Genomic DNA, 27,942 nt, shown 5'->3' with positions numbered 1-27,942 from the left:
TACCTATCCTCAGTCCTTATATGGTGGCAATTTCCTCGTGTGTCTTTGCATCAACTGCATTTGTTGTTGTAATAAAAAGCTGATATTTTTTGGTCAGTGGGACTCATTTAGCTTCATGTTCCATTTGACAGCATCAGCTTGCGCTTAACATGACACGAATTAGGATTGATGTCATAGCCTTACTTGTGGGCTTCTTTTCAGCATCTGCTGTGGTTTCCAAAGACATCCACCTAAAGGTTATCAAGGAAGCAGCAGAGGATGCATGTCGTCTCCCTGTAAGTATTCTGTATACAAATAAATGATCAATAATGAAATTATATTCATTATGTTTATGATTTTTTGCCTTTTTTTTTTTACAGGTGCACAGTATAATGGTCCAAAAGCCAAACACTGGTAGATGTCTGGTGGGTTTTATGATACAGTATTTTCCAATGACATCAAAGTAGGCTTTTTTCGCAAGTACAGTGATACCTTGGTTCCCAGACAGTGTGTGAAAGGCGAAAAGTGTCTATCCCAAAAATGAATTTCCCATAGGAAACCATTAAAATGAGAATAATCCGTTCCCAGGTCCCCATAAAACATACTTTTCTACTTTCTAATTTTCTAAACCTTAAAACTACATAAAATATACCTTATTTTAGGTATAATAAATGTGCTATGGTATTATAATTAAACTAATAAAATGTACAGTATAATAAAGTCGTTTAATTTACCTTTGTGATGGTCGTTGATGGCTTGTTGGAATGGAGTGTCCGGTTTCCTCAGCATTAAACACTTGATGAGGAACGTAACCTTCTTCTTTTACCATCTTGAAGAATGATCCCTTGTAGGTGCTTTCTCCGTGATAATTTTATCTAGTTCCTCATCACATGTGTTCTGTTTAGCTGGGTTGATAGCTTTTTGCTATCAAGTGTACAGATGACTTGTGCGGGTTATTTGTGACGTTATTTGTCACACGTTATTTGTGGAATTTGCGACGTCTGAGCCGGCATGTCATTCGATTTATTGCCTCTCATCATTGATTTATGGGATATTTTAACCTTCCAGTCTACACTCTGCTTTTGAACAAAGTTAAAACAAGTCCAAATTTCACTGTTTTCTATCCATTTTCTCACCATTTCACTTTTGTTTTTTTTCCACTTGTTTTTTTTTTGTTTCAAGCTCTGTCGTCTCCCTTTATGTGTGTGTGTGTGTTTTCTCACTCTCTCTCTTGTCGTCTGCCTGTCTTTTTAATGATTAAACCACCTCCCCTCACTGCTGCGTTATTGACCAATCACGTGGCTTTAACTGAAGACTGGGGGCAGGGAATAGAGGACAAAAACAGTCGGCTGCCATTTTCTTTTAGAAGAACGGGCTCGTTCGCAAACAACACCTCACTGTGTATGAAAAAAGTTCATATGCCAAGGTAAAGTTCGTATGCCAAGGTAAAATGTTCATAAATGTAACGTTCGTAAACCGAAAAGTTCGCAAGCCAAGAGGTTTGTAAACCGACGTATCACCGTAGTTTAAAGGGTTAACAATGGCTTTTCTTTACAGAAAAGTTTCTTTTGCAAAGCTGGGAAGGCTTTGAAACACGGTTTTTCAAAATCCTCAAGTATAACGCTGCCAAGGGCGAACAACATCACATGTCAGGTAGGTTTGAGATATTTTTAAATGACAATATTGTAGTATCGGGCACATTATTAACAAAATGCTTTCTTGATAGAAAAGTTCATTCTGCAAAAGTGAAAAAAACATGAAAAACACAACCGGTGAGGAATTCGAAATACTTGCCCGTAACCTGCATCAATACAATAAGAAGGTAATCTATTTTAAAGATACAGTAAAGTCTCGTTATATCGATATCGGTTATATCGATAGTACTGCTTATTACGATACCATTTCTATGAACGCAAGGAGAAAATTTACATGCCGCAGGATCGGATATATCGATAGTCCGGTTATATCGATATTTTTTCCGAGTCCCGAGAATATCGATATAACGAGACTTTACTGGATATAATAATTCATAAAACTATCATTCTGATTTCATGATCTGAATGACTGATCTCATTTGCATTTTATGTTCCAGAATGGAGTTGAGACGTGTCACCTGAGAAAGAACACCAAATATCCTCTATGCAAATTGTTGGTGGATATCGCAAAATGTACACTCCAGCAAGTTCATTGATAAAGGTGATGCTTTGTAATGTGTTGTTGTCGTGATAATTATTTCGTAAATTATGTTCTATATTATTTAATCAGACATGTATTTTTGCACATTATTTTTGGTAGTGTTGATATTTATTTAGCAGTATAGTTTCGAAGCGGGGGGCGGGCTGTTACCCGTTTGGGTGCTCTGTCTAATCCAGAGCGCTTGAGTTTGAAGGTGCAAATTGATTGTCGGACGTTCTCCTTCAGGATCATTGCACAATCTTGGAAATAAATGACATTTTAAATGTTTCTAGATAGCCCCTGCAAAGTGCTCATATTCATCAACCCAGGTTGGAAAACATTGTACAGTGATACCTTGGCTTACGAACTTAATTGGTTCTCAGACAGAGTGCGTAAGGTGAAAAGTGTGTATCCCCAAAAATATTTTCCCATAGGAAACCATTAAAATGAGAATAATCCGTTCCCAGGTCCCAATAAAACATAAATTTCTACTTTTTTATTTTCTAACCCTTAAAACTACACATTTTTTTATGTATAATAAATGTGCTATGGTATTATAATTAAAGACATAAATTGTACTGTAAAATAAAGTCGTTTTATTTACCTTTGTGATAGTCGTTGATGGCTTGATGGAATGGAGTGGCCGGTTTCCTCAGCATTAAACACTTGATGAGGAACGTAGCCTTCTTTCACCATCTTGAGGTATGATCCCTTGTAGGTCCTTCCTCTGCGATAATTTTACCTAGTTCCTCATCAATTGTGTTATGTTTAGCTGGGTTGATAGCTTTATGCATCAAGTGTACATACAGATGGCTCGTGCGGGTTATTTGTGGAGCCTGACTGATGGGATATTTTAACCTTGCAGTCTACACTCTTCCTTTGAACGATCAAAGTTGAAACTCTCACTGTCGTCTGCCTGTCTCTTTAATGTTTAAACCACCACCCCTCACTGCTGCATTCTTGACCAATCACGTGTCTTTAACCGAAGACTGGGGGCGGGGAATAGAGGACAAAAACAGTCGGCTGCCATTTTCTTTTACAAGAACGGGTCGTTCGCGAACGACACATCACTCATTGTGGCAACTCCGTGTGTACCCTGAAGAATAGTTCGTATGCCAAGGTAAAATTTTCATAAATGTGCCGTTCGTAAACCGAAAAGTTCGTAAGCCCAGGGGTTCGTAAACCGAGGTATCACTGTACTATATCATGAAGTGAAAGACAAAAAAAGACCAACAAGAATGTGAGGTAAACGTGTGTAAAATAATTTAATAAATAAAACATCCAGGGTGAATGTAAACATTTGACATATATCATGATATAAAACAAAAGCCAGTTTGCCTCCACTATGAAACATGCACATGAAATTAATACGACCTTCACAGAGAGCTTCATACGAGTGCGTTATACTAAGGCATACAGTAAATAGGGTGCATCTCAATAATACAGCTGTAACTTTTCAAAATAAAAGTGGAACTAGTGTGAGAGCTGGCTGCCTGGCATGCACACTCCCCAAAATTTCTGATCCACGTCACATAGTACGAAGGGCGTTTTCTTCGAAATACTAAAAATCACTGTATCTCTTCGGAAGAGAGATGTTTCCCATAATCTTTAATAATTAATTCATTCATTTTGATTGAATATTTTATCATTGCAAATGACTGCATTGAGTTTTCAATCAAAAAAAAAAAAAAACATTGGCTCGTCACATGCAAGAAGTATCACAACATCCAGTTTATGGTTCATGTATTTTCACATTTTTTTGCGAAGAATATTGGGCCAAATGAAGTTTTATGGACTGCTTTTTTTCAAGGAGATAGTCCTTAGCTGGCTACCTAGTTAGCTAGCTATTTACTATCTATTAGCCAGCTCTCTAGCTAGCTATCTTTTTGAGTTATTCCGGGTTGAGTGACAAAACCGCAGCGTGTCTGTCTTCAAATGGATTTACACAATATTAATTTCAATTTCCAGCAGTTAAGTGGCCCCCTTTTTTTTACCTCACCCACCCTGGTCATTGCTCTGAAGTAACTGATGTATGTAGGAAAAATTTCCTTGACGCTTATTTTTATTGATCTAGCTGGCTACCTAGCTAGCTAGCAAGCTATTTGCTGTATAATAGCTCTCTAGCTAGCTAGCTATTAGCTATCTAGCTATCTAGCTAGCTAGCTATTAGCTAACTATTAGCTATCTAGCTAGCTAGCTATTAGCTAACTATTAGCTAGCTAGATAGCCACATGCGCCAGCGTTCACTCAACCCGAAATAACTCAAAAAGAAGGCTAGCTAGCTAGCTAGCCTTCTATCTTTTCACTCGTTAACTTGCGTTTCCTGTAAGTGTCCTGTGTTGAGAATTAGCATTTGTGCTAAAACACCAAGCACTTTCATCTGTCCAAAGCTTTTGTAATGTCCATAATGACAAAAAATGAGAAATAAATTTACTTTAACTGGATATTTTTTAGCAAATTCAGCACAATCTTAAATTCAGACAAAGTATGAAGGATTTAAGGATTTTTAATTTGGAACCTTTTTGGGTCAAATTGTACCAAAAAAGTGATGGAGGAGTGGAGGCGGGGGCTGTCTCTAAAATCCGTCGTTTCCTTTTTTGTGTGTCATTTTTCTAGCCACTCACCAAATTCAATTTAAAATGTCCACAAAATTTGGCTGGAGTATAAATCACTTTTGACCTAATAGTACGTCACATCAACTGCCTTATATTTAGTATTATTATACAGTAATTGTGCGAATTTTACCGTATTTTCCGGTGTATAAGTGCACCCAAAAGCCTTTATTTTCTTCAAAAGATGACCCTGTGCCTTATACGCAGATTCACCTTATATGTGAAGTAATATTTACCCACAACTACTGTCAGCAGCCATCGACTCCATTTTCCCTGATAGAAGTTGTGTGTAACTCTAGCCTCTACTGTAGCGCCTTATAATATGGTGTCCCTTATACAGTGATACCTTGGCTTACAAACTTAATTGGTTCCCAGACAGAGTGTGTAAGGTGAAAAGTGTGTAGCCCAAAAATTAATTTCCCATAGGAAACCATTAAAATGAGAATAATCCGTTCCCAGGTCCCCATAAAACATAATTTTCTACTTTCTAATTTTTTCTAATCCTTAAAACTACACAAAATATACCTTATTTTATGTATAATAAATGTGATATGGTATTATAATTAAATAAATAAATTGTACAGTATAACAAAGTCGTTTTATTTGTCTTTGTAATGGTCGTTGATGGCTTGTTGAACGTCGCTTTCGCTTCCTTCTTTCACCATCTAGCGGAATGATCCCTTGTAGGTGCTTTTAACCTTGCAGTCTACACTCTGCCTATGAACTATCAAAGTTGAAACACTCTCACTGTCGTCTGCCTGTCTCTTTAATGTTTAAACCACCTCCCCTCACTGCTGCGTTCTTGACCAATTACATGGCTTTAACCGACGACTGGGGGGCGGGGAATAGAGGACCAAAACAAGCCGGATGCCATTTTCTTGTTAGGAGAACGGGCCCGTTCGCGAACGACACATCACTCATTGTGGCCGCTCTGTGTGTATCCCGAAAAATAGTTTGTATGCCGAGGTAAAAGTTTCATAAATTTAACGTTCGTAAACTGAAACGTTCGTAAACCAAGATATCACTGTATTTGAAAAACCTATATATTAATTTATTATATTTGGAAAACTGGTTACATTCATTGAATGTGCGCCTTATACTCTGGTGCGCCTTATATATGGAAAAGGTTTGATAATAGACCATTCATTGGGGCAGCGCCTTATATTCCGGTGCGCCTTATTTAGGGGAAAATACAGTATTTTGTAAGTCATGCAAGTAATTTTTGGTGTTGCTTCTCAAAATAAAGCACCACCTGAAATGTTCAAGACCAAGAATAAGGAGTCCAATGACTTTTGATGAGTAGAATGGTACAGTCTCTCTGTTGCAGAAAAAAAATGTAAAAAGTTGCCACGACATGACTTTCCAGGGCACTGCCGCTGTTGAAAATGCATTTCAAAGCTACCGCTTATGTGAAGCTGGGGATCCTACGGACTATAATATGCTGCACATTTTATATAGCAGGGTCACATTTAAACGTGTGTCAGCTATACAGTGTACTCACATCATCTTTTGACTAAGGCTCATCAGTTAATTGAACGAGAGACTTCTTTCACTTGACACTGCCATGTCTTCATTGCAGAGGGGACTCGACGGCCGCCTCTGCTTTCGCAGCCCTTTTCCTGTGAGAGGACGATAGCATGTAAGTGTTAGTGCTCTGTCAGGAAGGCTGCTTCTCAGAACGGGGAGATTCTATCAGCACACATATACAAATTGAATTTATCAATAGATAACCACAAGTTGCGTCCATAATTTGTAAAATCACTTCAAATGACTTCTACTGAGCGTATTTTACAAAGATTCCAAGGCATGTGACTCTGTTTTACGTTTTAAGACACGCGCTGAATATTCAGGAAGTCTTGTTTTCGAGTTGATGACGATGCCTGACGTGACGTCACATCTGGAATGCCCCTGACCGAGAAAGCGACACACAATGTATTTTGGGGACTTTGTTTGGTCTGAAAACTTCGTGTTGATGGCGAAATTAGAAGGAAAACACACAAATAGCGCGATGGTGAATTGTTGTGTGTTGCACCAAGACGAACTATTTGATACTAGTTGACACAAATTCCCAGCAGACAAATCAGCCCATTTCCAACGAAGCTTGGGCGCCATCTTGTGCATTTTCTGGGACGCTACATTAGAGTCCAGAGGCCTCAAAATGAGATGGAAGGACTTCGTTAGTCGATTGCAAACATTTATGCTTTCCTCTTCAGAACTATTTGAATCATATTCATAACTGGATGAGTAACAAGAAAGCATCTTCTCCCAATCTGAAGCCATTGTTTTGATTCTCGAGCAAGGCAAGACGTCCTGGCGTGACATCACGAACAAGGGGGCGGGACCGACCTTCTGAAACTCTCCGAGGTCATTTTGAAGTACAGTAAAGTCTCGTTATATCGATATTCTCGGAAGTCCGAAAAATATCGATATAACCGGGACTATCGATATATCCGACCCTGTGCGCATGTAATTTTCTCCTTGCGTGCATAGAAATACAGTAAAGTCTCGTTATATCGATATTCAAGGGAGTCCCAAAAAATATCGATATAACCGGGACTATCGATATATCCGACCCTGTTTGCATGTAATTTTCTCCGTGCATAGAAATAGTATCGATATAACCAGGACTATCGATATAACGAGACTTTACTGTAATATCGTAATAAGCGGTACTATCGATATAACCGATATCGATATAACGAGACTTTACTGTAGTTTGACTAAAAATATCATCCTGCGTGTTTTGGGTATTTTAAATGCTATAAAACGTTTTTCTGATGTCAGTTAGGAAACAAAAAAATGGTGTCGGTTGTCCTTTAACAATTTTGTGTTTCCCGTACAAACTTTCTAGTATGACGTACACATCTAAAAATGTGTTGTCCTTTAAATGAATAAAAAAATAACAAAAATATGGGAAATTAAAAAAGTGGTAGTATGATTGAACTACATTGCCAAAGTATAAAAAACTGTTTGAAATAAACCAAAGTACATTTAGTGGAGCATGATATTTCTAAACTGCAAATGTAAAACCTGACGCTTGAAGTGCCTCCAATTAACCACAAATTTAAGTGTCATTTTTGCGTTTTGAGTACCTGCGTCCGGTTTTGGGTCGCCCACTCTTGCTGCTTTTTGATGTTTTGGGCCTCTCTAACTTCTTCAATGACTGTTGCATGCTCTCCTCCGTGTAAGCCAAATACACATAGGACAGGTCCACTTCAAAAGGCTGCAGGATGAGAAAGAGTCGGGGGAAGGGGAGGGTTGAGAAGAAAGGCAACGGATTTAAACATTTGTCAACTGGATTCATGCAAGTAGAGGAGAATAGACTTACATCTTTTTCTTTTTTGCCTGGAGCAGGTGTCTGCTTTCTCATATTGTTGCCAGTGAAAGCAACACATTTCTAACAAAAGAAAGACACAAACCAAAGACAATTAATGTCTTAACGCCAACTATGCATTAGGATTCACCTCCACAAAATAAATCAAAATTTCACATTAACTCATTCACTGCCAGACGAAATGCAAAAAATGTGTCCACCCCGGTGCCAGGGTTTTTGTCATTGTCACTTGAATTCCAGGACCCATATAATATTGAGTTTTAGAAACAAATAAACATTCAATACAGCGTTAGAAACCTTCGATTCTCTTCTGTCGTGAGAAAGAAATTGTTAATTCCGACGTTATATGGGTCTGGAGTTATATGAGCTTGAAATGAGGGCGGCTGTCCAAAATACACAAAATACAATGTAATACAAACGTATTGGTTTATATAGAGCTTTAACAACAGCGGAAGTTGGAACAAAGCGCTAACATGGAAAAAAGGGAAATGCTGCGCCTTGTAGAAAAGAAAAAAAACTTGCCAGAGGCCATGGTCAGCGCTTTATCGGCACCCAAGCAAGAAAAAACAAAACCAGAACAAATTCAGGAATGGCCTACGTCATATTTTTAATTCTTGCATACATTTGTGAATGGCAGTGAATGAGTGAAAATTAACCGCAAATGAAAACAAATACCAGCTGCCATTCTCCAATGTCTTCATTCCAGTGCACATAGTTCTCAATCATCTCCTATAGGGGACAAAATAATATGTCAAAGTTACACATATGTACAGTGATAGTGGTTTACAAACCCCTTGGCTTACAAAACTTTTCGGTTTACAAATGTTACATTGATGAGAATTTTTCCTTGGCATACGAACTTTTTTTCGTACACAGAGCTGCCTCAATGAGTGATGTGTCGTTCGCCTAACGAGCCCGTTCTTCTAACAACAAAATGGCAGCCGACTGTTTTTGTCCTCTATTCCCCGCCCCAAGTCTTCAGTTAAAGCCACGTGATTGTTCAAGAACGCAGCAGTGAGGGGGGGTGGTTCAAACATTAAAGAGACAGGCAGACGACAGTGAGAGAGTTTCAACTTTGATAGAGTGACAGAGTGTAGACTGGAAGGTTAAAATATCCCATCAATCAGGCTCAACAAATCACCCGCACAAGCCACCTGTACACTTGATGCAAAAAACTATCAACCCAGCTAAACAGAACACAATTGATGAGGAACTAGATAAAATTATCACAGAGAAAGCACCTACAATCATTCCTCAAGATGGTGAAAGAAGAAGGCTACATTCCTCATCAAGTGTTTAATGCTGAGTAAACTGGCCACACCATTCTATCAAGCCATCAACGGCCATCACAAAGGTAAATAAAACGACTTTATTATACAGTACAGTTTATTTCTTTGATTATAATACCACAGCACACTTATTATACACAAAATAAGGTATATTTTGTGTCGTTTTAAGGCTTAGAAATTAGAAAGTAGAAAATTATGTTTTATGGGGACCTGGGAATGGATTATTCTAATTTTAATGGTTTCCTATGGGAAATTAATTTTTGGGATACACACCTTTCGCCTTACACACTCTGTCTGGGAATCAATTAAGTTTGTAAGCCAAGGTATCACTGTATATACTTCTATAGCAGCGGGTTAGTCTTAATTGCTTGTATGGAGTGAGATGCAAATCGAAAGATAAACGTGATCATCAAAGAGCTGTGAGAGCAGGAGGCACGACAGACGATAGATGACCAAATCAAGTAACGTCAAAAATAAATGCAGACCTGGTATTCTTGAGGAATAAAGTTGTCTATAATCAGCATTTGGAGGCGCAGCTCACGGCTCAGCTGGCGAATGTTCTCCAGGAGGCCCTCAATCTCTCGGTGGTGCTCTTGTTGCAGATCTGCCAACTAAAGTACAACATTTAAGTCTGAAGTGTGAGAAATGTCATATTGCATATGTCACGAAGGTCCAGCAGTTTCACCAGCATTTGTTCCCTGTAAATTCTGTCTTTTTTTCACCAAATATTGAGGCACAGGGTGGCATCAGACAAGATGCATACCTGTCAACCGGCAGTATTTTGCCATATTCTGTACAATTTTTGCACATTTTTAGATGTGTACGTCATACAAGAAAGTTTGTACGGGAAACGCAAAATTGTTAAAGGACAACTGACACCATTTTTTGTTTCCTAACTGACATCAGAAAAAACGTTTTATATCATCTAAAATACCCAAAACACACAGGCTGATATTTTTAGTCAAATGCAAAACACCAATAAAAATGAGTTAGTGTCCCAAAACTACTTCAAAATAACCTCGGGATGGCGAGTTTCAGAAGGTCCCGCCCCTTTGTTCGTGATGTCACGCTAGGACATCTTGCCTTGCTCGAGAAAACAATGGCTTCAGATTCGGAGTAGATGCTTTCTTGTTACACATCCAGTTATGAATATGATTCAAATAGTTCTGAAGAGGAAAGCATACATGTTTGCAATCAATTCAAGAAGTCCTTCCGGATCATCTTGAGGCGTCAGGACTCCAATGTAGCGTCCCAGAAAATGTACAAGATGGCGCCCAAGCTCCGTTGGAAATGGGCTGATTTGTCTGCTGGGAATTTGTGTCAACTAGTATCAAATAGTAGTCTTGGTGCAACACACAACGATTCACCATCGCGTTATTTATGTGTTTTCCTTCTAATTTCGCCATCAACACGGATCAACACGAAGTTTTCAGACCAAACAAAGTACCCAAAATGCATTGTGTGTCGCTTTCTCGGTCAGGGGCGTTCCTGACGTGACGTCACGTCAGGCATCTTCAACTCGAAAACAAGACTTCCTGAATATTCGGCGCGAGTCTTCAAACGTAAAATATAGCTATATTCCCTGGAATCTTCGTAAAATCCGCTCAGTAGAAGTCATTTGAAGTGATTTTACAAATTATGGACGCAACTTGTCCGGAGGCGTCGGTTGTCCTTTAAATATAATTTTGAGATATTTTCGATTCCGTTTTCGTCATTAAATATTAACAGTAATGTTAATTATAACAAATATCACTACTCGTAAAAAGCGAAGTCGACCACCGAGAAATCAAATCCGTGCGAAAAGTCGCAAGAAGTCAAGTGGAATTTTATTTTGAAATCAGTTAAATTAGACATTTTACCGAGTTTTTTTTTTGTTTTCGCCATAATATCATTCATCTTTTTGTATAAACATTATACATCGTAAGAACACAAATTCAAATTCTTTTTTTGCTGTTTAATTTGTCCACAGCAAAAAAGAGCCACAATGGTCTACAACAAAGAACATACTTTTTTTTTTGCTAGAAATATGTTGTACCTTATTAAACGTATTCATGTTTACGGGTGAAATTTTATTCATAAAATTACACAATGAAATATTACACTCGAGTATGTTTTTTTTCTCAGTAAGGAAAAATTGAGCCGTTAGTAAGGTCACAGTGTCTCGCAGGTTGACAGGTATGAAGTTGTATGAAACTCACTGCCACCTAAAGGATGGGCCTTGATGAAGGTCAGCCAGCGCCGTCTATGTCCAGATGCTTTTTCAAACTACAGTAAAGTCTCGTTATATCGATATTCAAGGGAGTCCAAAAAAATATCGATATAACCGGGACTATCGATATATCCGACCCTGTTTGCATGTAATTTTCTCCGTGCGTGCATAGAAATAGTATTGATATAACCCGGACTATCGATATATCCGATATCGATATAACGAGACTTTACTGTATGTGTAATATACACCGGCGCCAAAATCACTTACCTCTGATTTGGCAGCCATCAGCATGGTCCACACTTTTTTCAGTTTCTTGGTCTTCCCTTGGGCCTCCTCCTGAAGGCTTGTGTACTTCTCCTCAATGTCCAAGCGCTCTTGCTGTTTTAAGATATACATAGATACCGGTTCAACATAAGGGTACAGTGCATAGCAGGTAGAATGAGAAAGTATTTTAATATGCAGTAATTAATTTAATAATTTTATATTCACTCCTGCTAAAGCACGGTTTGTTTTTGTCGTCCCAACTATTTTTTTTTCCAAAGCATTACGAAAGTTGTCAGTATCGGTATGTCTTTTTATACTGTTTTTACAATATTTTGGCGTTAACCATTGCTCTTGCACTCTTTTCAGATTTATTCATATTTTTAAAGTGTGTTTTAAAACCTGAAAAAAATTGTCAAATGCTATATAAAAACATGGCAATGGAGAAGGAGGGATTATTATATTACCGTATTTTCTGGTGTATAAGAAGCACCCAAAAGCCTTGATTTTCTTCAAAAGATGACCCTGCGCCTTATACGCAGATGCACCTTATATGTGAATTAATATTGAACCACAACAACTCTCACAGCTACTGTTAGTAGCCACCGATTTCCCCATGTAGAAGACGTAGTTTGTAACCCCGACCTGTACTGCCGCGCCTTATAAGGTGAGGTGCCTTATACTGTATTTGGAAAACTTTTATATATTCATATTTATATTTGGAAAACCTTTTTTATTCATTGAAGGTGCGCCTTACACTCCAGTGTGCCTTTTATATGTAATAACTTTGAAAAAACACAATTTATTGGGGGTGCGCCTTACACACCGGGAAAAACGGTAATAACATTAAAACATTACCGCCTTGTCCCATAGCTTTTTTCCTATATGTGATACCTGTCGATGTTAAGCGCTTTGCTACAGCTTCACCTGTTGTCAAAGCGCTATATAAATCAATATGTTTTGTATTGTACTTGGAAAACTTGTACATATTTATATATTAGAATCTGAAAACATTTTTCAGGTGCGCCTTATAGTCCGGTGTGCCTTATATATGGGAAACAAAATTGAAAATACACCATTCATTGGGGGTGCGCCTTATATTACGGTGCACCTTATACACTGGAAAATACAGTATGTGAATTCAATTGGGGAACACGATTTTTGTTAAATTTGTTTGACAGCTGTTTCAACGAATTTTTAGGAGCGTGTATGATGTAAACAAAACACAAAAGACAGAATACATAGAAAAATACAAAAAAAAAATAAAGAAACATATCGATGCAATGAAACAGAATGTACAAAGGTACGGCCATTTTTCAAAGATTAAGATGAAGACAAAAGATTGCAATCCTCTTAATTCCTACTATGCTAAATTTCTGTTTGCATAAACTGATCGTGCTGAACCATTGGGAGTTAAATCTATTTTTAGCGGCACTGTCTCGATTGTGACTACATGAACAAGATGCTGTAGCTGTAAATGGGTACAAACTTAACCAGTTGTTCATTATTAGAGCTAATCAGTGGGATTTTAATGATCCAATGGGTAAAATGTGCAGAAAAAAAAATATAATGACAGCAATTTTGGAACACAGTTTGGTCGGAATAAAAGTAAATTCAAAATTGTTCCTCAATTATTATTGTCATACCTAAATCACTTTGCTGCTGTGAAATGTAAATTTCTCCACTGTGAGACTAATAAAGGCATATCCAATCCAATCCAATCCAAATGTTAAAACATCAACTGAAGTAAAAGAATCTCTTAGCCCATGCTCAGGTTACCTCCTTTTCCTCCAATTCCTTGCGAAGGCGCTCCGCCCTCCGCCGGCGTTCTTCCAACTCACTGTTGGACTCCTCCAGAAGCTTCTCTTGCTCCTCAGCCTTTGCCAAAAGGTCGACACCCCCCACGATAACCTTCTTCTCCAAAGCTGACAATTTCTCACGGAGAAGATGATGCTCCTGCCTAAGAGTGATGACATGAGTGGTGAGACACATGATGCCGTACGACTAAATCAAGGCATAATCTTGAATTACCTTACTTGACAGACAATCTAAGTATTAATTAAAAAAATGGGCTACAACATAAGATGACCTCTTTCACACAGTGGTAAGGCCGTCAGGGCTTGCAAGGCCTTTCCTGCTGGCCTAAAAATATCTAAATCACAGACTAATGCGAATTATATTTTGTCCATGATTTCTTATTAAATTATTTCAAATTGTCTTTCAGCTTCCTTCCATTGGTTTTCCGCTGTTGTGCTGCTTCCAGAGGTTTGTTTTCATATTTAAGCATTTAACCAATCACATTTTAGCCACCATTTGTTACCAGGGTCAGAAATCTACCTGGACGTCTTCATAATCAGTTCTGCAAGCTCTGGAGTATAAAAATCAATGGTGAAGAAACAGTTGCTTTACCCAATCAGAGTTTGAGTTGGCAACCCAAGGCCTGCTGGAAGGCATTGGAAATGTCAGTTTTCGCAAACTATGATTGGCTAGTCACATGAATGCTAGTTACTAGCCAATCATAGTATCACTCGCCACCAGTGATAAGAGCATACTGGCCAGAGCTAGCACACTGTATCTGTAGTGAGCAAAGCAAATATTTTGTGTCAATTTAATAGCGGTTTTGTCAATCCGCAATGGCTGAAGGAGGTGAACAAATGGATTAGGCTGCGGACATTAAAAGCCATTTTCAAGACAGACATCATTCAGAAAGGTTGGACAGCTCCGAAGCTAGCAAAAAAAAGCAAATATTATTGAAATTTTATGAGGTTATCATGAATCCACACGTTTATAGTAAAAATAAAAAATAGTTTAATGACATTATTTCTTAAGTTTCATCAAGTCACAACTTACAGTAAAGTCTCGTTATATCGATATTCAAGGGAGTCCGAAAAAATATCGATATAACCGGGACTATCGATATATCCAACCCTGTTTGCATGTAATTTTCTCCGTGCGTGCATAGAAATAGTATCGATATAACCGGGACTATCGATATATCCGATATCGATATCACGAGACTTTACTGTATTTCCTGTCCAATGACATCCTCTAGTGGACGTGAAGTCCATCACACCACACTCGCACCTGTGGAGTGATTCAGACATAGCACTACTGAAGGCCGAGGAGTGATATGCACGGCCCACGACTGCTTTAACATGACGTATCTCTTGCAATGTTATACACACAGAGTTGCAAATGAAACTTTAATGTGCATTCTATTATTTTCTAAATAAATATAACGAATACTGTTTGAGTGAGTGGGATTCATTTGTCTGTGAATTAGTGTTGCTCTCTGGGGAACTTACTGAGCTTTAAGAAGATCTTTTTCCCGTTTCTCTAGTTCCGCCTTTGCCTTGTTTCTCTCCTCTTCCTCCATGTCCAGCTTCGCCTCCAAAGCTTTTCTCTCCTCTTCAATCTTGGCCTGCATTTCCACCATCTTTTCTGGTGAAATCTTCTTCTTACCTGAAAAAAAACAATAAAGGTACATGTAAATAGGTTAGTGCAATATCCATTATTCTAACAGCATGATGGCGATGAAGATAGACAACCGCATATGGAATACAGTCTTGGACAAAAATGTAAAATGGGGGTTTAGCAATACAGTTTTCACACTATAAGGTGCTTTGGAGATTAAGGCACCACTTCAATGAATGGCCGATAGTAAAAATGTTTTCAAATAATAGGCACATCGCATTATAAGGTGCATAGGAATGGAAGCCAAAATAGTGGCTGCGGTTGCGTTACGCATTCATTCACTCTTCCAGAAGCACAATACAATTCAGCTTCCTTTTTATAGAGCTTTCATAACTGCTGCAGTTCTAACAAAGCCGTTTCCAGAACATTTAAAATACTCCGTCCAATAAATCAGATTATTGATCGGTATAAAAGGCGCACAATATTATTAGATTGGATTTACTTTATTGAGTCTCGCAGTTGAGAAATTTACATTTCAAAGTTATGAAACGACAGGGAAAGGACAGAAAGAAGTAGAAAAACAAAATACAGGAGCTGCTGTAAAGGCAGCCACTCTCGCGGCACCATCTTTAAGTCAAAAGAACAAAAAATTATAAGGTGCATTGTCAGCTTTTGGGTGTGTGGAAAGTACGGAACTAAAAATAACCCTGGAAATACATATGCTTACCAAAAACAGCAAAATATTTGTCACAGAATATCAGGATGAAGAATATTATTACACCGACCTCTTTCACCTTGAAGGCAGAAGAGTTGCAACAGACAAAATGGCAAGAGGAGAAGAAAGAACACGATTGTTAGACACAAATACCACGACAGCAAAGACAATGAAAGTAAGAACACGTAAAACACATTAATGAATGAAACAAGATGAAGGTGAAGGCACGAAAGAATAGAATAATACAGACGCTCCCCACCTTACGAACGAGATACGTTCCGAGCGGGCATTCGTAAGGTGTATTTGTTCGTAAGTTGCTCCAGTGCTATATTTTGTTTGGAATGTGTGTTTAAGTCAAACACTGAACGAGGAAGTATAAAACACAGACGTTCTGTCGTAAAATAAATTCACACCCACTGTAGTATGACATATATCCTTGGGTCTTCACTAAGCCATTACTGAAGCTACGTAATTCAGTAATTATGTGTCAGCAGCCATTACTTTTTGTTATGCATCACGTCCTCCTGGAGCGTCAACTGGGAAGAGGGATTTCCTCCACGCCCGCATACTCTACACACACAATCGTAAGCGAGCTCGGTGGATCTGGGCCTGAACTCATTGGCAAAACTTCAGCAAAGCCGGGGTGCTGATTGGTCAGTGTTGATGTCCGTCGCGTAAACATCCAGCACTTGGAACCTCTAATGTGTCTGTGTGGGTGTGTTTGAAGCGCAGTACGCAGCCAATCACGAGCGAGCTCAGCCTAAAAATGGTGCGCAATACAAAATCTAACTTACAGCATCTCTGTCCAAACATTTTTCGACAGACTGTACCCGCAAAAATGTTTGAATGTACCGTTATTTGTAACTTGAATGTTCGTAAGCTGGGGAGCGTCTGTAAAGCTGAGTCATGAGCTGAATGTGGGCATATGCAAATAAATTTAGTCTCACATTCATTAATAATGGCATAGAGCAGATGCAATAATGGGAGGATGTGAAGTTAATACTGAACAGATCCCCCCCCAAGAAAACTACCGTCTTGTCAATAAAATACGATCTTTACTAAATATAGTAAGAGCATTTGACAAGTTAAATCCCCCACTCCATGAGCACAAAATGGCTTCCATTTCTTCGACATGTTACCTCTGCGTCTCCTGCGTCCTTGTCCAGAGTCCCCTCCTTCTTCATCACCTTCATCCAGCTCTTCAGACCCGCTACCCTCCGAGCCAGAAATCTCTTCACCTAGGATGTTCAAGGCAACGTTATAAAATTACATGTGAACAACTATGACATGAGAGTGATTGTGATTATGTGTTGAGCTCTAGTGGTTGAGGGGGTGACAAAAATATTTATTATAATAACCTTCCTCAAGTTTCTTCTTCAAATCCTCGATTTCCTTCTGAAATTTGCGGAGTAGAGCTTCCTTGGGATCCTCATTGATTCTGGCTTTGTTCTTGATGTTTTTGGCTCTGTTAGCATAGCGCAGGGTACTGATAGTCTCATCATAGTTATAGTCTGCAGGACCTATATTTGCACACTGGTTCGGGATAAGCAAGCATGTCAGATTTCACCAATTATTGTAAACTAACTTTCTTTCTTGTTTGACAAGTTTTGACTTACCATCAAAGTCTTCGAGTTCCCTCCGAGAGAATCTTGCAGCAGGCGGGTAAGTTTGGAGTTCCTGTAGGGCACATGGGTGCTTTTGCCATCCACCAGGGCAGAGATGACGTTCCCCAAAGTGGAGAGTGACAGGTTGATTTTGGTTGCTTCCTTGAGGCGCTGGCCTGTGGCCCCTGTTTTCCCCTGCCTCTCTGAGCCCTGAGGAAAGTAGCCAGATTATGTCAACAGAACAGCAGAGTCTATGACTACATCTTCAACATTTCTTTTGTAAATTTTGGTTATTTTGTAGGCTAATTAGGTGTTCAAAGTTCACAGCAACAAATTGATGAAAGGAAGAGGAAAGGAAAAGAAGAAGTAGAAAAGCGAAATTACAATTCCCGTATAAAAGTTGTAGTAGGCCGTACTTATTGGTATTTGAAATGATTAAAAAAATGCTAACACAAGTGGAAGAGCAGACAGTTTACCTATCTATTGGCTAGCCAGCTAGCTTTCTATCTATTTGAGTTACGTCTGGGTTGAGTAAACGCAGGCGCATGTGGCTGCCGCTGCTCACCCACAGAAAAACTTATCCTGTGACTGTAAAGTGACCTTGAGAGTTTTGAAAGGTGTTTATAAATCAAATGTTTTATTCTTCTTCTTATTATTATTATTATTATAAAGTTTTTTCTTAATCCTTTTACGTCAAGCGTGTTCATATCAACACAGATAAATTCATGTTTTCAAAAATAAAATCAAAAGAATATCAAATACATAGGTTAAAAAAAAGTACTTAATTAACAATAGTATAATTATATATAATGAACAAAAACTAATGTGGCAAGAAACAACATTAATGCATTTGAAAATGAATTTATCTGTGTTCATATGAACATGCTCAGTGTAAATGGTAGTATTACCGTATTTTCCGGTGTATAAGGCGCACCGGAGTATTAGTTGCACCCCCAATGAATGGTGTATTTTCAAACTTTTTCCATCTATAAGATGCACCGGAGTATTAGTTGCACCTCCAATGAATAAAAAACGTTTTCCAAATATTATATATAAACATAAACGTTTTCTAAATATAATGCCTTACAATGTGGTGTACATTATAATGCGCTACAGTAGACGCTGGGGTTATGCACTACTTCTTCTATGGAGGGGAATGGCTGCTGACAATAGTTGCGAGACCTTTTGTGGCTCAATATGAATTCACATATAAGGCGCACCTGCGTATAAGGCGCAGGGTCATCTTTTGAAGGAAATGAAGGCTTTTGGGTGCACCTTATACACCGGAAAATTCGGTATCTTAAATACCATATTCAAAACAACTCGTTACTCTAGTCGAGAGCTACACTTATTTTCATTGGCTTTGACAGCTGAGTATTTATTTATTCATTTTTAACAAGCATTTAAACTAGCATTGCAGGTTATATTTGGACCACGGCAAAGTAAACGTAGGTACAAGTGGACTCTAACTTTTGAAAAGTGACTGTGATGATAAATAATAGGATTACATACTGCAAGATCAACCAGATGAAGTTTTCCCATGCGCACGTGCTGGTTTCCATCGACACCCTTTTCGCTGCACTCGATGGTGATGGTGAAAATGGCATGTGATCTGGAACTGTGCTCATTCATATTTGTTGCACCGACTGAGCCTATTGAGAGAGAAATACAACAACAAAATCAGAAATTCAATCAAAAGAATGATCAAGCTACATGCAAAACAACTACAGTGATACCTCGCTTTACGAACCCCTTGGCTTACGACCTTTTCGGTTTACGAACGTTGAATTTCTAAACATTTTACTTTGGCATGCAAACTTTTTTCGTACACGGAGCTGCCTCAATGAGTGATGTGTCTTTCGCGAACGAGCCCGTTCTTCTAACAACAAAATGGCAGCCGACTGTTTTTGTCCTCTGTTCCTCGCCCCCAGTCTTTGGTTAAAGCCACGTGATTGGTCAAGAATGCAGCAGTGAGGGCAGGTGGTTTAAACATGAAAAAGAGAGGCAGACGACAGTGAGAGAGTTTCAACTTTGATAGTTCAAAGGCAAGGTTAAAATATCCCATCAATCAGGCTCCACAAACAACCCGCACAAGCCATCTGTACACTTGATGCAAAAAACTATCATCCCAGCTAAACCGAACACAAGTGATTGGATTGGATTGGATATGCCTTTATTAGTCTCACAGTGGAGAAATTTACATTTCACAGCAGCAAAGTGATGAAAGTGATGATGAGGAACTAGATAAAATTATCACAGAGAAAGCACCTATAAGGGATCATTCCTCAAGATGGTGAAAGAAGGTTACGTTCCTCATCAAGTGTTTAATGCTGATGAAACCCGCCACTCCATTCCATCAAGCCATCAACGACCATCACAAAGGTAAATAAAACGACTTTATTATACAGTACGTACAGCTTATTTCTTTCATTTTAATACCATAGCACATTTATTATACATACAATAAGGTATTTTTTGTAGTTTTAAGGGTTAGAAAATTGGAAAGTAGAAAATTATGTTTTATGGGGACCTGGGAACAGATTATTCTCATTTTAATGGTTTCCTATGGGAAATTCATTTTTGGGATACACACTGTCTGGGAACCAATTAAGTTCGTAAGCCAACGTATCACTGTACTGTATGTAAATCAAGAGGATACACAGTATTGTACAAATACCAGGCTTGTGATTAAAGCCACTTTTGTGTTTGAGTACTTTGTTTTGAGAAATATGGTTTTGCCAAATTATATTGACAATATTGAAAAGTGTTTGAAGATGTTGTTTTTAAGTCTGTTCTTACGGTTTTTGTTGCCCAATGTCATGATCCTGTCCATGTCGTCAGCATTGTTCGCCACATACCCAGAGAGATCTTTGATATACACACCAACATCTGGCCTTTCTTTAACCTATTGTGGAAATATAAAAGTACACTTTATGATGTGCAATAATTATTCACACCCTCGCTTGCTTTTGGAAGGTCCTAAAAAAAAGTGACTTTAGCTGCTCTGTTTCAATATTAATTATTTTATCAAAACAATCTTGAGTGATGGATACAATACCTCGAGCCTCTGTGTCTGGTCCTTGGCCAACAAGTCGCGCACTTCTTCATTATAAATCTCCAGGTATGATACATGAACTAGAAATCTATAGAAAAGTGGGAGTACGGCTCAGATGTTGTATCATTTGTCTTTGAGTTTTGAAAGGCGCTTGAAATAAAATGCATTACAGTGTCTGAAATAACGTCTGCCCAGATGCCCGGGGCGTGCAACTTTTACGTCGGGCGTACAACTTACAAAACGTCTCCGCTTGGGTGGCCGACAACTTCTTCAAGAATAAAAAAAAAAAAAAGTTTTTTTTTTTTTTAAATCAAACGTTTGCTTTATTTAATAAAGCAAATGTTTGAACAAAGAAGAATAATTTATTCCGATTTCGAAATCATCATTCGGTTTGGGAATTTCGGTTCGTTTGGCAGTTTGCATAATCAGCAGGGCAGCCAATCAAAAGCCTGCTTCGTGCTTCCGGACTTTCCCAAGCGTTATAAGGTCGTGCATTTGCGTATCATTTTCCAAAGTAGATGCACAGAACCTCAGCCCCAGAAGAAAAATTCAAAAGAAGCTAACACAATTTATGACACTACAAAACGTAAACATACATTATCCCGTGACTGAAAAGTGTACCTGAGAGTTTTGAAAGGCGCTTAGAAATTAAATGTATTATCAAAAGCATCATTGACAGAGGAGTTCATGTGGATTGTAGCAGACAACGCAACGCAAACATTGCACTGTGCAACATGACGAAGAGTGTATGGACAAACGACCAACTGGAGCAAAATCATCAGCAAGGGATATTTACCATCAATTCAGCAAGGGAGCATTTGTGGTAGGTACATGCTTCATAAATATAAAAAAAATCCTTAATACTTTGCAACAATTTTTTTTCTTCTGATGAGTCATCTTATTGTGTTTCAAGTTGTGAAAAATGGGGCAGGCAACTTTTCAGAGTTGTCTGCCCTGGTGTCCGCTAACTTTTTGTGATGAGTTTCAGACACTGATTATTATAATTATTAAAAAGAATGTAGATAGATGCTCCCCACCTTACGAACGAGATACATTCCAAGCGTTTGTTCGTAAGGTGAATTTGTTCGTAAGTTGCTTCAGTGTGATATTTTGTATGGAACGTATGTTTAAGAAATACATTCGGGAAAGTATAAAACACAGACGCCCTAACAGTCGGAAAATAAATTCACACCTACTGTAGTACAACGACATATATCCTTGGGTCTTCAGTAAGCTATTAGTGAAGCTGCTGGTACATAATTACTGAATTACGTGCCAGCAGCCATTATTTTTTGTTATGCATCACGTCCTCCTGGAGCATCAACTGGAAAGAGGGATTTCCTCCCAACCTACAAAAATGTTGTATATACCGTTGTTCGTAACTCGAATGTTTGTAAGGTGGGGTGTGTCTGTATATATAAATCCAACTTCAAAATCGGCATCAATGCAAACTTTAAATGTTTTGTACCATAAGTAATGACATGCAACTCTCTTCTTCTTTTCCTTCCCTTCAAGGGGTCGCCATAGCGAATCAGTATCCTCCATCTTCAGAGGTTTGATTCCCATGTTTGTTTTGGCCAAGCTTTTACGTCGGATGCCGTTCCTGACACACAACCCTTTGTATGTATCTGGGCTTGGGACCGGCACAAGAAGTTACTAGCTTATGTCCCCTTGTGGCTACGTAATAAGCAACTCTATGAAGATGAAGATACTCAGTAAAAGGTTCCCAAACACAAAAAGGTCATCGGCACAGTGACATTCAAAAAAGCAAAACTGTACTCACCATTTAAATGCAACAATGCAATGTAAAAATAAAAGGCACAATGTGGAGAATGTGGAAAGCAAAGCTCGAATGTTTATGTACCTTGTGTCCCCCTCTGCCTTGGCAATGTGACCAAATATGTGGGCAAAGGAATTGGGGATTATCCCTCGGAGCTCCGGCACTGCTCGCACACCTTCCATGGTGAAGGTCTTCCCAGTTCCAGTTTGTCCATAAGCAAAAATGGTCCCTGAAATGGGCAGAAATATTAAATGCCAAAAAATGGGTTAGAAAGATTAGTTTGTAAATATAGCAAATAATCAGATTATTTTTCAGGGAATAGTCCTCTGCTTCCCCCCAACCTTAGTGCAGGGACCTATCAAAGCAGAGGTCTGGCACCACCACTTCTGGACATTAGGGATATACAGGTAACATCTGAGTTAGGACCGGGTTCCGTTCTGACAAAACGGTCGTAAGTCAAACGGTCGTAAATCGAAAAGTATTCAAAATGGCTGACGCGAGGATCGCATGATCATAACAAATGACACGCTGGCAACTCCTACACGACAGGATAGTATACGATGTCAATCTGTTGTTTTTAAGCAACGTTTTCGATTGAATACTATTATATACCAAAATGTTAACAGTTCATTTATAAATCTTATAACTTTTAGTGTCATTTTAATCATTTTGTATTATCGATCTTTATTACTGTGTCGGCGCACACACTTTCTGCTGCCCAAATATGCACGGCTTCCCACGCCTGCGAGCTGTCCAAAAATGCCTCTCACTGCTAACGGAGAAGCCAGAAGAGGTCACCTGTCTCAAAGAGGTGGCGGCGCCGACCGTGAGCCCAACGCGGCGTTTGCGTCGCGGCGATCCCATCTGCTCCGCCTCGGTGTCAGTGCACATGTCATGATCTGGTTGGCGACCAACGGGTAGACGTCAGCCCTGCCTGCAGTCTCGCAGGTGCTGGTCGTTTTAATCAGTGACACTTAAAAGGACTCCCGGCACGACCATCCGGTGTCGGTTCATTGTTTGTTGCATGCTTTGTCTGCAATCGCATGCATTGTATGCTGTGCATGTGTTTGTTTAACCCTGGCGGACTTTTAATCTTGGTTTTCTTTTGATACTTTGTATTTTTTTCCGTTCAGATGATTTTGATGTTTTAGATTTTGTTCCTGCTGACTTTATTTTAATACAATTTGTCAAACACAACCTCCTGCTCCCTCCTGCCTGCTTTTTGGGATCCACACCAGGCCTGCATCACCACCTTGCAAAACGTGACAGCACATCCCTCCCTCCACCCGATTGCTGTGTGAGTGAGATGCTGTCATGCTGGAGAAAATTGTCGTATGCGTTTGTTAAGAAACAGTTATTTTGTACCGTCATTTTGTGCAATGCTGCTCCGGCAAATAAATATCGTACTTGTTCGATATTGTCACGTTTGGATTGACAGCTGGGGGCGGGGCCACGCCTCCCCGCTTCGACCACTTCCTTCTTCAGGACAGCGGGTACGAAAACGGGATCAACTTGTATTTGTATTATACTGGACTTTCTATATCTTCGTCCGACCTTCAAAGAAGTACAGATGACGGCTGAAGAAACCTTTTTATCGATGGATCATTCCAGTATGACTGAGAGCTTACACAGATGCTCCGCTTGATATACCTATATTAGGTATGACATCAGCAAAGGTTGTGAGTCCACAAGGAGAAACTGCTACATTTTGTGCAAACTATATTTTTTATACTGATGATTATGAAAGAATGAAAAAAGGCTGACATCTTTTTGGGTTGAAAGGAGAAATGATTTTTTTCACGTGGTACTTTGGTGAAAATAAAAAAGTACCACAATATGTGGGTTTGAGATATGTTTAAATGTTCTAAAATAATCAGGAGGAAGTGAGTTTCAATTGATTATGAATGATTAATATAATCATCAGCTAGCAGCTCTAAAATTGACAAATGTGCAGTTAATACATGTGATCAGTCCACATCACTCACGAATGAACTTATTGGCTGCATAAAACCATATTGGGACCCTTATAGAATCATGATCACATTCATCATGTATTAATTATTACCATTGTACCCCGCCAGCACAGAGTCAACGATGGGGCGAGCAGTGAGGTTGTAGACATCCAACTGTTTGCTTTGTGGTCCAAACACCGTGTCAAATGTGAATGTTTTAGGAGGCTCCTGCAAGGTCTCCAGCTTGTTGACTGTGATGGTACCACGGATCTCGTCCACGGCGACGGCCTGCTTGTGGCACATCGCCGTCTCCTTTTGGTTGAGCGGACGACATCGCACCACCACTTTGACGTTATCGCTCACCTCCGGCTTGTCAAGCTTATTGGTCTGGAAGACAGCACGGCCGTTCATTTCACTACACCTAACGACAGTCAACCCCTACAATGAAAAACTGCCAGGGATGAAATTTAATTAGTACCCAATCATAAGAATCACGAGTAGATTCATTCGCAGTAGCTTCTGTTAGTCGGCACTCGGTTGCTATAGGATGACGAGACGCAAACATTGCAGATAACATCAACGGTGAGAATATTTGAGGATGTACAGTGACTATACGCATTCGACGAAACATACAACACGTAACAAAGCGTTAAGTGTCCATTTTCCCACTACGCTGGTTAACGGCGAGTTTGCTATCAAGCTAACCGGCTAGCATCACATCATTGGAAATTGAGGGAGGAACCCTTGGTGAACAAAACACAAAATAAAAACAAACGGATTGATTTACCGGCATACTAATCCAGCAGCGATGTAATTGGAGTATTTGTGCGGTGACAGGTATTCGTAAGGTTGTGTCCGTTGGACATTAGACTGGTTGTTTACAGAATTTAAATGCTATCGTAAAATACCTAACACAAGTCTCAGGTTCGGTACCCTGACTGCGACTGTCTGCGCATGCGTCACCTGCAGCTAAACGACTTACATAGACGTCTATTCCACTCAGTTCCCAATATAGTTTGATGTTCATCATGCAATGTCACTCCAAACGTCGTTTTGACAAAAAAAAAATATACTGCATTTGGTCTCGAAATGCACAATGAGTGCTTTACATCGTTGAGCGATTAGTACAGTATATAATAAGAAACGTCACCTGCCTCATCACCTAATATCAATTGGCTGGATTCAGGGTTTTAAGGATCAAAGATCAAAATAGTGCACTTTGGTACTTTTCAGCGATCACAGACTCTCTAGTTTTTCAGGTGAATAGCTCCAAAGGATGACAACCCATTCACCACTTCACCATGGCAACGAGCAAAACTTGAAATATCCATCAGAACATGTTGATATGATCATATCACGTGTCAAGTACATATTGAACTCATTCATTGCCAGACGATGTGAAAAATGTATCCACTCCACTCCACCCCACAGAATATTGAGTTTTAGGATTCAATGCAGCGTAAGAAACCTTTGACTCTCTTCTTTTATCAGAAAAAAAATAGTTAATTCCTAAATTATATGGGTCTGGAGTTATCTGAGCTTGAAATGAGGGCGGCTGTAGAAGATACAACACAATACATACATATTGATTTATATCGCACTTTAACAACAGCTGAAGCTGGAACAAAGCGCTAACAGAAATAAAGGAAATGATGCCCCCTTGTGGAAGGGAAAAATGGCCAGAGGTCTGACCAACGCTTTATCGGCACCCCTACAAGAAAACCCAAAATCCGAAAAAATACGGGAATGGCGTTTTACGTCATATTTTCAAATCCCAAATACATTTGTGGATGGCAGTGAATGAGTTAACCACATATTCTAAAAAAAAAAAATGACTGATTTTCTTTAAGTCTACTAACATTAACTATGTACTCCGATCCAAATTGCATTGCACACCATAGCATAACCATGCAGACCCGACAAAACAGTTAGAATATTCTGTAAAAGCAATTTGTAAAACTCAGATCACATAAATTGAAATATCTAATAACAATAATAATAATAATAATAATACACTTAATTTATCAGCACCTATCAAAAAGCTAGCTAGTTTTCTAACTCAGTTACTTTCAGGTTGAGTGAACGCTGGCGCATGTGGCTGCCACTGCTCACCCACATAAAAACTTATCCTGTGACTGTAAAGTGACCTTGAGAGTTTTGAAAGGCGCTTATAAATTAAATGTATTATCATTAAAACTCTCGTGGTCACTCTAGAATGTTACCTGTGAATATTTATATATATGCAAAATACAGTAAAGTCTCGTTATATCGATATTCAAGGGAGTCCGAAAAAATATCGATATAACTGGGACTATCGATATATCCGACCCTGTTTGCATGTAATTTTCTCCATGCGTGCATAGAAATAGTATCGATATAACCGGGACTATCGATATATCCAATATCGATATAACGAGACTTTACTGTATTCAAAATCAAGCTTTTCTTGGGATCACATTCTCTAAATACCTTTCATTCATTCATTTTTCAAACAGCTTTATCCTTACCAAGGCAAGTTAAGTAGGCGGGGTAGTTTGAACTGGTTGCAAGCCAATTCTGAAGCATTCTCAATAAACACGTCACTTAATAATAATAATAATAATAATAATAATAATAATAATAATATTCTGTAATCCCATCTTGACATTGCATGGCTCTCACATTAACTTTCTTCCTTTCTTCAGAATCAGAAAAGCCTTTCATCGTCCCACATTGGGGAAATTTGCAGTCCACAGCAGCAATTTGAAGGGGGCTGGGGGGGGAAAATATAAAAACAAGATATTCTAAGCATCATAAAAAATGACAAGACTGAGGTGTATACTATAACTGTGCAAGAATGTTGGACCTTATTAATCAATCAACTTCCTTAAGCAAGACATTCAATTAGTTGTTATTAGTTGTTTATTGCCACATAAGAAGTATAGCTATTTGACATCACAGCGTTAAATAGATTGTATTTTCTTGGTAGGTTTCGACAAAGGCACGCACTTATGTACTGTAACTAGGACAGAAACAGGGAGACAGCAATTGAGTGTGTGTGTGTGTGTGTGTGTGTATGACTAGTCTTGTGAGAACCACTAACAATTTATACCATACGTAGTGTGGACATTTTTGACAAGTGCGGACCTTTTGGCCGGTCCTCACAAGTTTTTCATTCTAAAGGCTTCTAGAGGGTCTATGTATGCATCTGTTGAAGTTAAAGAAAGGTCCTCACAAATTGCCCCGAAATGATTTTTTTGGTGTGTATTTTCATTTCACTTGGATACACACACATTTTACTCACTGTGTGTGTGTGTGTGTGTGTGTGTGTGTGTGTGGTTAATGAGAAGAAAAAGTTCATACCACAAAAAGTAAAACGATATTTTAACCAAATTCACTACAGGGGTGAGGACTTTGAACGTACCCATTCAGAAACCTCACCGTTGCTGTTATTTCAGTTACAAATCCACTTTTTATTTCTTTGTTTTTAAAGAAGTTGAAGTGGGAAATTGTGTGACATTTAGTGTTCAAATGTAACACAAGTTCTTCTCTAAACTTATCAGCAACGGTGGTCCTCACTC

At 38.8% G+C, this 27,942-nt stretch overlaps 1 protein-coding gene across 1 annotated transcript; it reads right to left on the bottom strand.

The window, feature by feature from the left end:
- Positions 1–3,395: 3,395 nt before the first annotated feature.
- kif3a (kinesin family member 3A) lies at positions 3,396–25,346 on the bottom strand. Its single transcript, XM_089020441.1, has 17 exons — positions 25,170–25,346; positions 24,496–24,769; positions 22,515–22,659; positions 20,654–20,738; positions 20,395–20,500; positions 19,108–19,247; positions 17,608–17,805; positions 17,350–17,524; positions 17,131–17,229; positions 15,168–15,324; positions 13,642–13,822; positions 11,869–11,979; positions 9,875–10,000; positions 8,776–8,829; positions 8,095–8,163; positions 7,859–7,989; positions 3,396–6,385 (listed from the first exon to the last, which is right to left on the bottom strand). Exons 1-17 carry the CDS (start codon positions 25,173–25,175, stop codon positions 6,337–6,339), a joined length of 2,106 nt encoding a protein of 701 aa, XP_088876567.1. The 5' UTR covers positions 25,176–25,346; the 3' UTR covers positions 3,396–6,336.
- Positions 25,347–27,942: the final 2,596 nt, after the last annotated feature.

The sequence above is a fragment of the Hippocampus bargibanti genome, linkage group LG02, assembly GCF_051943395.1.
Source record: "Hippocampus bargibanti isolate YZ-2025 linkage group LG02, ASM5194339v1, whole genome shotgun sequence".
Lineage (NCBI taxonomy): Eukaryota > Metazoa > Chordata > Actinopteri > Syngnathiformes > Syngnathidae > Hippocampus > Hippocampus bargibanti.
The sequence above is the reverse complement of the archived record's forward strand: the minus strand, read 5'-3'. Positions and strand labels throughout refer to the sequence as shown.

Coding starts and splice junctions, on each gene's coding strand:
- kif3a (XM_089020441.1), bottom strand. Junction 17,525..17,607: donor GGAACTCGAAGACTTTGATG/GTAAGTCAAAAC, acceptor ATCCCGAACCAG/TGTGCAAATATAGGTCCTGC. Junction 11,980..13,641: donor AGGAATTGGAGGAAAAGGAG/GTAACCTGAGCA, acceptor ATCTTAAAACAG/CAAGAGCGCTTGGACATTGA.